The 12,535-nt window shown below is 36.4% G+C and overlaps 1 protein-coding gene across 1 annotated transcript; it reads left to right on the top strand.

Moving 5' to 3' along the window:
• Positions 1–12,294, top strand: LOC106740853 (multidrug resistance-associated protein 4-like). Its single transcript, XM_014612299.1, has 17 exons — positions 1–650; positions 1,834–1,944; positions 3,360–3,525; positions 3,692–3,922; positions 5,231–5,362; positions 5,428–5,619; positions 5,776–6,084; positions 6,418–6,969; positions 7,407–7,712; positions 7,781–7,969; positions 8,154–8,658; positions 8,935–9,165; positions 9,956–10,195; positions 10,359–10,621; positions 10,756–11,195; positions 11,445–11,574; positions 11,886–12,294. Exons 1-17 carry the CDS (start codon positions 577–579, stop codon positions 12,102–12,104), a joined length of 4,290 nt encoding a protein of 1,429 aa, XP_014467785.1. The 5' UTR covers positions 1–576; the 3' UTR covers positions 12,105–12,294.
• The last annotated feature ends 241 nt before the right edge of the window (positions 12,295–12,535 follow it).

Raw genomic sequence — 12,535 nt, 5'->3', positions numbered from 1 at the left:
ATTGTACAATGAAATGCAAAATGTTAAACACCACAAATATACAAGTTCATGATAAATATATCGAATGTATACAATAAACCATTGAATAAAATAAATTAATTATATGAATAATTAACAAGGGTACAGCGCGACCTGGAGAAAAAAAAGAGAAATCTGTATGGTCGCGCGATTTGTCTCATACTTTTCATTTCTATTCTGTTTTTTTGAAAAATGTGCTATGTCAGACAGAGAAATCAATTATGTACAAAATATTCCAAAACAATATTTGTAAAAGAGTAATAAAACGAATTTTAGGACGCTTGCTTGTATTCAAGGTGAAAGACAGTTATCGTTGTCGTTCGTTGTACAGCGCTAACAGTGGTAGTCGTAGGCGACATGAAAAGCAGCGATCAAGTGCGTACGATGTCAGTTAAGTGTTGACTTTGGAAGGAGTGACTCGAAGGGAGGAAAGAAGATAGAAGAAAGAAATAGAACGAGGAAAAGGATGCCACCCTGTTTGCTCTAGTCTCTTTTTGGTAGCTTAAAACGTTATTGTTTCTGTGTGATTTTTAGAATTCTAAGATCAAAAGTGATACAATGAATAAGGATTCAAATAACATGAAGCGGAACCCCAAGGAAACCGCGAATATCTTCAGTCAGATTTTCCTCTGGTTCGTTTTTCGTATAATTTATCTTATATTTGTTTTTTGGAAGAAAAAAGAGAGAAACAGAATTTATCGATTCGCTATGATGAAGAAAAAGGACAAAAACATTTTTTTTTCCCGGAAAAAATAATTCATTTCCCCGGAAAAATGGGGAGGAATACTTGCATTTTTGCGAAGAGAAATTTTGTTTCTTTGAGAAAATATTTTTTGAATCGAACAAAAATTTTTTCAGAGGGAAAAAGATTCTCGTTTCTTCAAGGAGGAATCTTTTCCTTGTGAAGAACGGAGCTTTCATTTATGTCACACATTGTTTATATTTGATTTTATTTACTTTATTTATTTTTTTATTGTATTTTATATATATGTCTCTGATATTTTATTCCACATGGTTCAAATAATTGACGAAAAACTTCTAGAAGTAAAACTTGATTTTGAAAAAGTCTACGTGCAATTCGCCTTCTATTTAATCATGCTCTTATCTTTTTTTTTACATACGATTTATCGTATTTTTTTACATATGATTTATCGTATGCAAAGAAAAAAGATAAGGGCATGACTATATAAAAGGCGAATTTAGTCATGCCCTTATCTTTTTTTTCGTATGTAAAAAAAAAGATAAGGGCATGACTAAATAGAAAGCGAATTGCACGTAGACTTTTTCAAAATCAAGTTAGCCTTCGAACGATACTATATGATTCATCAGTTGGCCTTCGAACGATATGATAATCCATACTTCACAAATCTTTCATATTTCAAATAAACACGAACTATTATGTATATATCACGTCATACTGCTCACATCAGAGAAAATGCACTACATTACTTTTCGTATTTCCTCGACAACCTCGAAGGTGATAATCCGTAACTAGTGTCATTGGTAATACTGATAATGTGTAAAATAAATTTGCGATATAAAATATCTGAAAAATATGTTCACGAATAATTAAGATAATAATGAGTACTTCCTTCAAAGTTCTTCGTTACACAGCTTCATCATTATCGATAAAGAAAAACGCAGTCTTTTCGTAACTGTAAATTATATAGCATCATTCAATAGATGTCATTTACAAATTCTAATTAATTAAGAGATTTTACGATTCCCTCCGGATCTATCATAAGGATTCTCAGATTTGATCTGAGAATGAAAGTTGTATCATGTTACTCGACCTGTTACTTTTGCGATACATAGGTGGATGAAGGAATTATTTATGAAAGGTGCGAAGAGGGACCTGGAGGAATCAGATATATATCGGCCTCTAAACGCAGACCGCTCTGAAAAAGCGACAAACCATCTAGAAAAGTAAGTCTTTTTTTATGATCAGGAGTAAAAGTTATACGAATATAATTAATGATATGAAACATACTAACTGTTAATATAGAAAAGTAATTAGCAACAACGTACACATGTGACACCTGTGATACGAAATATGACTCACATATGTGATAACAACGACGTCAAAATTTTTATCTGCTAATTATGTAGCAGTATGTAACGGGATAATGATAATGATTATATGATAATATATTATGCTAGTTATGACTTGCTACATATACACACACACATATTATAGTAACATAATAATATAACAATAAAACGTGATTAAAATAATAAATAATACGATTGCTATTAATATGTCGCAATAATGAAGAATAATTAATTACTAAATATAAATGTAACAAAGAATGCTAATAACATTATAATACGTGTATTGCAGTAGTTTTCGATATAATTAAGCATAAGCTAGTATGAGATAAGTTGATGTCATATTAAAGTAAATTTAACATCTGATAAAAATATGTTCATTCACAGTATGAGGACACTTTTCTATGTGCCATTATTTAACTATAAACATGGTTAGAAAAAGAAATCTCAATTTGTGTAACTGAAAAAAATCGAAAGATAATACTGTATTCGATAGCGATAAACGAAATTTCTGTTATTGCAATAAAAAAAATGTCCACCTGAATATTTGGCTATATTAAAACTCAGCTATAACTAAGAACAATTGAGTAAAAACCTCCTACAAGAATCTTTCTGTTCCTACAACTGAGTTTTCGCTTGGTTAACAGGCAACAGAAAATCCAATTATAATTCTTTTTTCTCTATTCATTATTTTCTTACTTCAAATTACAACTAATTGAAAGTATCATTGAAAAACATGGTTCGAAACGAAAATCTGTAGACCTCGATTATCTAACCCTTTACGTTTGACATCTAGACGCTTTCCTTCACATGTTGAAAAAGATGAAAATCATCCAATAGGTCACAAAGAAAATATATTGTTTGTACTATTGGAGCAAAAAAATGATGAACAAAAAATCTAGATTCGAATGCAAGGAATATAGCATCGGGCTTTATATTATTGACTGTTTTGAGATTTATCATACTAAAACAAATTTTTAATACAATAAAATCATCATTTCAAGCAGAAACTCTTCTTAAAAAAAAACTCCGTCCTCACAGAGTTAAATTGCCATCATGTTAATGGATTTATATTTATAAAAATAAACTGTTCAAAAAAGCAAGTAAGTAACGGTGCAACGTAACACTCGTGGTACTTATACTATTTAGCAGGCATATATTCGATACTGTTTTTAGCAACTAATTGTCACCTTAAGCAAAAAGGTGTCTATTTAAAGTTTCAATTATGTAGTTTCTGACATTCGGCTCGATAGCAGCGGTTTTAACGCGACTTTTGTTGCCTCACATTATAGATACTGGAATTGCGAATTAGAGAAGCTAAAAAAGCTAGAGTATACTGTGGGCAAAGACGGGCAGAAGGTGCCGCTGAAGAAAAACGGTCGACCGAGATTGTACAAAGCGATCTTTCGCGCCTTTTGGCTGCCATACTTTATCACTGGAATCTACTCGATCATCCAGGTATTATGAAATATCGTAATACTTTCATAAATAATGTTGCAAGAGTTAATATAAAAGCGATAACGAACGCGTGAGGAGAAATTCCTCGGGACGGAAAGCACACGCAAAATTCATAAATTTTATCTAGCGAGGATCGTCGATCTCAACAACATTTATGTATTTCCAGCTCGTCGTGTTGCGCGTGCTGCAGCCGATTCTGCAGGGTTGGATAATCAAATATTTCAACGGCAAACCAGACGCGTCGGACAGAGTCACTAGAGAAGATGCGCTAATTTACACCGCTTACCTGGTCATAAGTTTGATCATCACCGTCATATTACTGCATAACGTAAGCTTAATGATGCAGCAAATCGGAATGAGAGTACGCATCGCCTGTAGCTCGCTGGTCTACAGAAAGGTAATGTCACGAATGGTCGTGTTTTTCAATCGTCTTGGCTCCAATTGTTTCATCAAACACGCTCCAAAAACGATTGGAGAACTTTTTCCTTGAAAAATATAAAGTTATATTTAGTAAAATGAATAGCCGATAACGTGCTTTTACAAGCGCAAAGTAACATTCAAAGATTCTTGGAAATAGGTTTCCATATCGCTACGTCCAGTTTACAACCGTTGGCGACAAAAAGTAAAAACATGGAAGAAAAATGGAATGACGGTTAAAAAAACGACGAATAACCGATGAACTTTTACTATTAGTTTTACTTTTACTATTTTTACTATTAATGTGATTTTTTAATAATAAAACCACATTTTTTAATAATAAAAAATATAGTAATCTATATAGTAATCTATATTTTTTATTATTATTATATTTTTTATTATAGTAATCTATATTTTTTATTATTAAATAGTAAATTAAGCAATTAAGGTTCTCGCCAATTGTTCATCGATAATTTTTCCGCTTTCGGTAACGATCCTCAAAACTTACTTCGTCGCTTCCACAATCTTTCGCGACATGCAAATATCGAGAAAATCGAGGTCACGTAGGAACCGCGACTATAAGTTATTATCGTTCTAAGAAATAATAAATGAGTACTGAATTATTTGTCAAGCCCGCGATATCGTCCTTTTTCAGCGCGTCCTTAGACTTTGAACGGTGACGTATTTGACAAATAAATTCTTTTGTTCAAACACACGTGTTTCATGCAGCGAACTATCGCGAATGGATATCATAGAGTGACGCATCTGTGTCAAACACAATTCGCTACAACCAATTATACCGCGCTGGTGAACAAAAAAATTCTTCCTTTGAATATTCGCATTTGTCGAAATGAAAAGTATCTCGAGATCACTTTAAGTCTTAATTGTGGCATTATGGATATGTGAATGTTTTTAAGCATATGTAAATAGCATATCGGATATGTAAGTACCAAGTAAATGTAAATGCAATTAGGAAAAAAGTTACTTAACAACAAAAAGGCAAATAAGAGCAAAATGCTGAATGTTTCTTGCAGTAATTGTTTTAGTAAAAAAGATTTGGCATACAATTGAACCGAGTCGAAGAAACATCTGTATTTTAAACTCAATCGACTTAAAACTTTTGCGTAATTCGTTAAGACATATTTACATAACGTTTATTTTAAAAAATCTGGAGAAAGAAATGAATAGCGCGAGGAAAAATATCGTTCAGTATGCACAAGGCTATATTATATCGCGCTATTTAATAATATGATAAAAATTCTGTAACCTCTTCGATAAATTGTCGCAGTTGTTACGGCTAAGTAGAACGTCTCTGAGTCAAACCGGCACCGGACAAATTGTAAATCTTCTCAGTAACGACGTTCTTCGCTTCGATCAGTTGTCGATATATCTGAACTACATATGGATCATGCCTATTCAGGTAATTTTTTATCATACGAATAGGTGATATTATCCGCCGACTTCATTCGTGTCTTTCGTTTGCAGCTCGTGACCGTGACTTACATAATGTGGCAGAAGATCGGCATCTCGACCTTCGTCGGCGTCGGAATGCTATTGATTATTACTTTACCGATCCAGGGGACTTTTAGTCTTTTAAGTCGCAATATCAGAGCTTCAATAGCGGTACTCACCGATCGTAGGGTGCAGCTGATGAGCGAGCTCATAGCCGGGATACAGGTAATATTTTTTTTTCATTATTTTTCCTCATTATTATATTTATAGTAATTGATTATTATATTTGTAGTGACTAGATGATAACTAATGTGTTAACTAAATTTTCACGAAAGAGCGATTTAGTGGAACTAATGCGCAGTTTTTTATTCCTTTCGTCAGGTGGTGAAGATGTACGCCTGGGAGAAGCCGTTCAGTAAGATCGTCTCGATCACGAGAGCACTGGAGATCGACAAGATCAAATTTTCATCATACGTGCGCGCTGCGTATGTGGGCATCATAGTGTTCACCGAGAGACTCATTCTTTACATTACCCTGATAACGTTTGTTCTTTCCGGAAATCGTCTGACCGCCGATGTGACTTACGTTTTGGCGAGTTACTTCAATATTCTTCAGCTTACCACCGCACTGTTCTTCCCGCAAGCGTTGATACAAATTGGCGAGACAATGGTGTCCATAAATCGATTGGAGGTGCGTTAGAAATCGATTAATTGTTAAGGTTTCAACGCTGGAATCGTCCTTGCAACTTTCTAAAGTCGAACTTTCAGATCCTTCGGTCCGTGAGATTTAGAACTTTATATCCTTCTATCTTCTTGAAAACTTTTAAATACTAAGATTTTAGCTCTTGAATATTTTTGAGTTTCTAAATACTTGAATCTTTAAATCTATATATTTTTAGAATACTGGCCCTTAAATTTTTTAATTCATTGTCTTATTGACATTTGGATTTTTAAACTTCTGATATCTCTAAAATTTTTTGATCCTCGATTTTTCCGGTAAACTACTAATACATTCATTCTTCAGGAATTCCTCCTCATGGATGAAGTGAACATGGAACGGCCTGAAATAAAATCGCAGTCAAAATCTGCACTTAACAAATCATCCAAAACAAAATCATCTAAAACTGCCACAAAAAATATAAGGCACGATGATAGCAATGGAACTTCTCATCCTGTTCCTCAGGTATTGTCTGACCGTCCAGTTCGCGTAGAACTTCAGCGCGTTTCCGCCAACTGGATTAACGGCCAACTGCCGCCGACATTGTGCAACATCTCTACAACAATCAAACCTGGTGAATTATGCGCCCTTGTGGGTGCTGTGGGTTCCGGCAAGTCATCTTTGCTCCATTTGCTTCTGAAGGAATTAAATCCTGGCGCGGGTAACGTGATTTTTACTCAAGATTTTTCGCAAGAAAGCGAGAAAATGAACATCAGGTGCAAAATGAACATCGGTTACACAATGGACAACCCGAACCTATGTATTTCTTACGCCAGTCAAGAAGCCTGGCTCTTCGGTGGCACCGTGAGGGATAACATCCTGTTTGGTCAACCTTATGATAAAACGAAATATGCGCAGGTTCTTGTCGGAGTATAGTGGCTATATGGTATATTATCCGTGTATCCGTGTAACTTTGCAACATTCTCTTGATTTATATTTCGACACTGCCAGGATTTCGGTATCCTTAGACCTTCGTCCTTTACTTCTCGAGTTTCCGGATGCATGAACCTTCTTGAGGTTCTTGAATCCTAGGGTTCTTAAACCCTTGAATTTTTTTATTTTTGAGTTTTTTCAAGTCTTTCAATTCTCACGCGTTCCATATATGTTATTAGGTGAAATTAAATTAATTTATTTTAATTTTTAAATATATATTAAATTTGACTTTTATTACTCTTGATTCTTCAAACTTTTCTCAATTCCTCGTTTCTTCGTAAATATCATTAAAAAAATTTCAAATCTTTCTAACACAATTCTTGATTTTTTAGCATTTCCTGTCAATGAATTGACGGTTTCAGGTGACGAGCGTATGCGCCTTGACGAAGGACTTTCGGCAGTTGCCGCAGGGTGACATGACGATAATTGGAGACAGAGGTGTATCTTTGTCCGGAGGTCAGAGAGCGCGAGTTAATCTTGCGAGAGCGGTTTATAGACAAGCGGACCTCTACTTGTTGGACGATCCTTTAAGCGCAGTGGACACTCATGTATCCAAACATCTCTACAAAAAGTGCATTACCGAATATCTAGCCGGCAAAACGAGAATTCTCGTCACCCATCAGCTGCAGTTTCTTAAACGAGCGGATCACATTATCGTGTTGGATCGAGTAAGTGTCGTATCAAGTGCTTTCTTGTCAACCAATCAACCATCAATTCTAGCATTGTTGCTCTCAAGGGTTTCGTGAAGATGCAAGGGAGCTACAACGAGCTGGTGGAATCGAACAAGGATTTCATTAATATGATGGATAGCTTGAGTCACGAGGCACAAAAGAAAGAGGAAGTGAGGAAAATCTCGGTATTGTCCAGCAAGAAGATCTCAATAATGAGGCGTCCTTCGGGACTCTCGATTAAAAGTTGCGCCGAAGTAAGACAATGATTACCTAAGCTAATAATCATTTAAGCTAATAAATCATTTTCTCTCCGTTAAAATTCCACTATCTCGTCTTCGTGAATTCGTATTGGAAATCCTACAGCTTCGCACGAATAGTTCAGCAGAATTCTAAATTGCCCGTTGCGAAAACAAATCGGATGATCATTATTCCCCACAGTACTCTGACATCGACGACATGAACTACGAGGAAAGCAGTCAGGACGGCGAGGCAATAGCGCAAGGGAATTTGTCCAGTAAGGTGTACAAGGAATACATGCATCATGGCGGCAATTATTTCGTCTTGTTTTTGTTGATGATGTGCTTCGTCATCAGCCAAATCGCCACTACCGGCAACGACTACTGGGCCTCATATTGGACCAACTTGGAAGAAGAACGGTACAGCGAAAGTACATCAGACGCCGAACGTGTAAACCACCAGTTCAGAAACATGCGCAACGACAGTTTCCTGAGTTTGATCTTCACCCTGAATCCGGATGGCCTACTCAGCTCCAACTCCGCCATTTATGTCTACACATTCACTATTCTTGCCTGCACCATTACCACGTTGTCACGCAGCTTTCTCTTCATGAAGATCTGTATGAACTCTAGTTGCAATCTCCACAACACTATGTTCACTAATCTGGTGCAAGCTCGCATGTCTTTCTTCAACGCCAATCCTGCCGGTGAGTAGAAGACTGCAACGTTGTCAATACGATGGAAATTGCGAAACGGTGTAGCTTTTTATTCATTCATCATTTCTTCTTTGTGTCTTTTGCTCAATTCTTATAATTATTCGCGAAGAAAGGGCACTCGATCTTTAACGTGAAATATTCCTTTGATATTTGTATTATTTGTGTGAAATTCTGAATTTTGTCATCACGATTTAATCGGTTTTAACGTTTGTAGCGTATACTATTGTACGTACTTCCCTTTATTTTTTAGTTTCTATCGTGTTCCAGGGAGAATTTTGAACAGATTCTCGAAAGACGTCGGCACGATGGATGAATTATTGCCTAAAATAATGTTGGAGGCACTTCAGTTGACGGTCGTAATGGGCGGTATACTTGTCATGGAGATCATAATTAATTACTGGATGTTAATAGCGATCGCAATACTAGGTATCATATTCCTGCTAGTGACGAAAGTATGTCTCCGCACCGCACAAAATACAAAACGTCTCGAAGCCGTGAGTAAGTACTGAGAAGAGCATTTTTAGCTTAAAAGGTCATATAATAATTTCTATAGTTAGTTGAATACCAAAGGAGCATCCTTATTATCGTTTAGAAGATTCGTACGAATTTCTTCATTGAATCTGAAAAAATAAAGTTTCTCGATCGATTCTGCCACTCTGTTCAAAAATATTTGGATTTATCTTTCTTTAAATTAATCAGAGGAGCTTCAGTTCTCCAAATCTTCTATCTTCCATCTATTTTCACGTGATTGAAATTTGGAGCGATCTATTCTTTGCTCGCAGAGAACACTGATTTCGGCAGAAATTTTTATCTTTGCGGTTGAGTGCTTGCGCCCGAACTTTGTCGATTATGAAGATCTTTCGGGGATTTGATTTCAACAAACCATTTTTTTTCTAACGTATATCATTCCACTGAGTATAAAACTACTGTCATTTGTTTGTATAAGCTACCTGGATTCTCGGCAGGAATTTTAATTTACGTGAATGCTGGCGCGCGCGCAATCTTTTCCGTTTTTCTTCTTCAATTGTGTCAATATTGACCCATTTTGCACAATTTTATTGTTTCTTGCACATCTTGGTTTTTTTTACTGAGGTTAAATTTGAAATAAATTTTTCTTTTAATTTTCACTTGAAGATCGCTCCAACTTCAACCATATTTTATTTTTATATTCTATTTTATCTTCTTTTTCTGTTCCTTACGCCATTTTCTTAGGATGTAAAATCTTAGAATTAGATTCTAGGATTCCGAAGTCTAAAACTGACACGATCACGTATTTCTTCGTTCTCAGCCAAGAGCCCGCTGTTCTCCCACGTGAGCTCCACTTTGAACGGCCTACCAACAATCAGGAGCAGTGGTTCCGGCATCGAGCTGATGATGCAGAAACAATTCGATTCGTTGCAGGACTATCACAGTGGCGCATGGTATCTCGTCCTGGCCATAGCGGCGATCTTCGGACTGGTGTTGGACTTGGTCACTTGCGTGTTTGTTGCTTGCATCTGCTTCTCTTTTATCGCGATTAACGGATATGGTATGTAGGCCACTTTCAATTTGCCAAACTCGATCTGTTCATCGATCATTTGCTACGTAATTACAGAAATAGGCTGGTCAATTAGAACGTTTCATTATGTATATATATTCTCTTTTAGTGATACGCGATAATTTTTCATAACAATGTTGATTTTCACATGTAGGTGGAGTACTTAGCGGCGACGTAGGTCTGGCGATCTCGCAGTCGCTAATTTTGACTGGTAGTCTACAGTATGGCGTAAGACAAATCGCTGAGACGATCTCGCTGATGACATCCGTGGAGAGGATTCTTCAGTACACAGATCTACCCACGGAGAAGTCAATGATTTCGAAAAATCCTCCGCCGCCCACGTGGCCGGCCAGCGGAAGGCTCATCTTCAAGAACGTCAACATGAAGTACGACGAAAATGATCCACCGGTCTTGAAGGTGGGTGAATCGACTTTACCCTCGATAATTAAAATCTTTGGCAAATTCACTTTTTTCTTCGCGAAGAATCACTTTCTCCGTGATACATCTCGTGATTTCAAAGAAAGAATCTCATTCGTCGATTCGCTTCGCAGAATCTGAACGTATCCATCGAGCCAGGCTGGAAAGTAGGAGTGGTGGGACGAACCGGTGCCGGCAAATCGTCCCTGATATCCGCGCTCTTCCGTCTGTTCGACGAAGGTCTGGAGGGTGAGATCAAAATTGACGACAGGGACACGAGCACGGTGGGATTGACGGAACTACGCTCTAAGATCTCCATCATACCGCAGGAGCCGGTACTCTTCTCCGAGAGTTTACGCTACAACCTGGATCCGTTTAATCAGTATGAAGACACGCTGCTCTGGAAAGTGCTTCAGCAAGTCGAACTGAACGACATCGCCTTGGACCAGGATGTCTTTTACGGCGGTCACAATTTCAGCGTAGGCCAAAGGCAGCTCATATGTCTGGCCAGAGCTATCTTGAGAAACAATCACTTGCTCGTCCTCGACGAGGCGACCGCTAATATCGATTCACAGTAAGTTCTCGATAGTTTTTCACGACTCACGGTAATTTTCAGTATAGTTGCGTTCTTAAACTTTACTCAAGATAATCGGCTTGCAACGAATCGTTTCCGCAATAAGTTCAACGATCGAGAATAATAATAAGATCTTTAATCCGGAGGAAAGTACATTATTGGATTCAAAATCGTGCATCAAACGGATAAACGCACTTTGTGGATTTGACGACCTACATTCGTAATTGCGCTAAAATTGTAATTTTCCAGCACTGACTCCTTAATCCAGGAAACGATAAGAAGTAACTTCAAAGAATGCACCGTAATTACGATAGCACATCGTTTAAACACTATTATAGATAGTGATCGAATTATCGTAATGGAAAATGGTTATATAGTGGTATGTTATTTATTCTAATATAATATGCATGAATTATAGAAAATATTCACTTTGTAAATCATTTAAAGGAATTTTTAGGATATTATTTTTCAGTTTTTTATGGTTCTTTAAAAAGAAACCTTTGTAATCTCAATTAATGTGTAATGATATCCGATATCTCAGAAGAAATTTTTTCTTTGAGCTTAGAAAATTTCGGAAGAAAAGTTTATATAATAAACGTCTGCGACATAACAGAATTATTATTACAATTGGAAAGTAGGTAAAAACATAACGTGTTTAACATAATTAATGATAATTATACACGCCAATAGGAATTCGGTTGTCCATACGAGTTGTTGCACGACAAACCGAACGGCTATTTTTCGAAAATGGTGGAAAATACGGGCAGCCAAATGGCCCGGAGCCTTCTCGAGCAGGCTGAGAAGGCTTGTCAAAAGAACGACAATCATCGGAATTTAGATCTATCGAGACGAAGTTCCAACGAGAGTGACGTTGCAGTCGACGAGATCATAGAACAATCTGCCCTATAGATTTACCCTCATAAATGATAATACCGATATATTGTATATCCTACGAAAAAGACACGTTCGCGCTGAAAATTTACATACATAAGTATAGAAGAACTTCGCGAAAAGCAATGAAAGGTTAATACAAATTATCAAAATCATCATGTAAGAACGATGACGATGACAATGAGGGAAAAATTATATGTTATGAAAATACAAGATCAGATCAGAGAGATGTTCGTGCGTATTAATCTTCCTATGTGAAAATATACCTGTTTTCTACCTTGATTTTATATATTATCTTAAAATTCTCATGGAAAATGAACATAGACATTGACTGCAACACAAATGTCGAATTAACTATAAGCATTTTACTATTGAACGAATTTTAATAATTATATTTAAATAAAATTACACATACACACAAATTGTCCAAGTGTCATTTGATCTAATTA

The sequence above is a fragment of the Dinoponera quadriceps genome, unplaced genomic scaffold, assembly GCF_001313825.1.
Source record: "Dinoponera quadriceps isolate SergipeBrazil2010 unplaced genomic scaffold, ASM131382v1 scaffold545, whole genome shotgun sequence".
In the NCBI taxonomy this organism is placed as follows: domain Eukaryota; kingdom Metazoa; phylum Arthropoda; class Insecta; order Hymenoptera; family Formicidae; genus Dinoponera; species Dinoponera quadriceps.
This window is presented reverse-complemented; position numbering and strand designations above follow the sequence as displayed.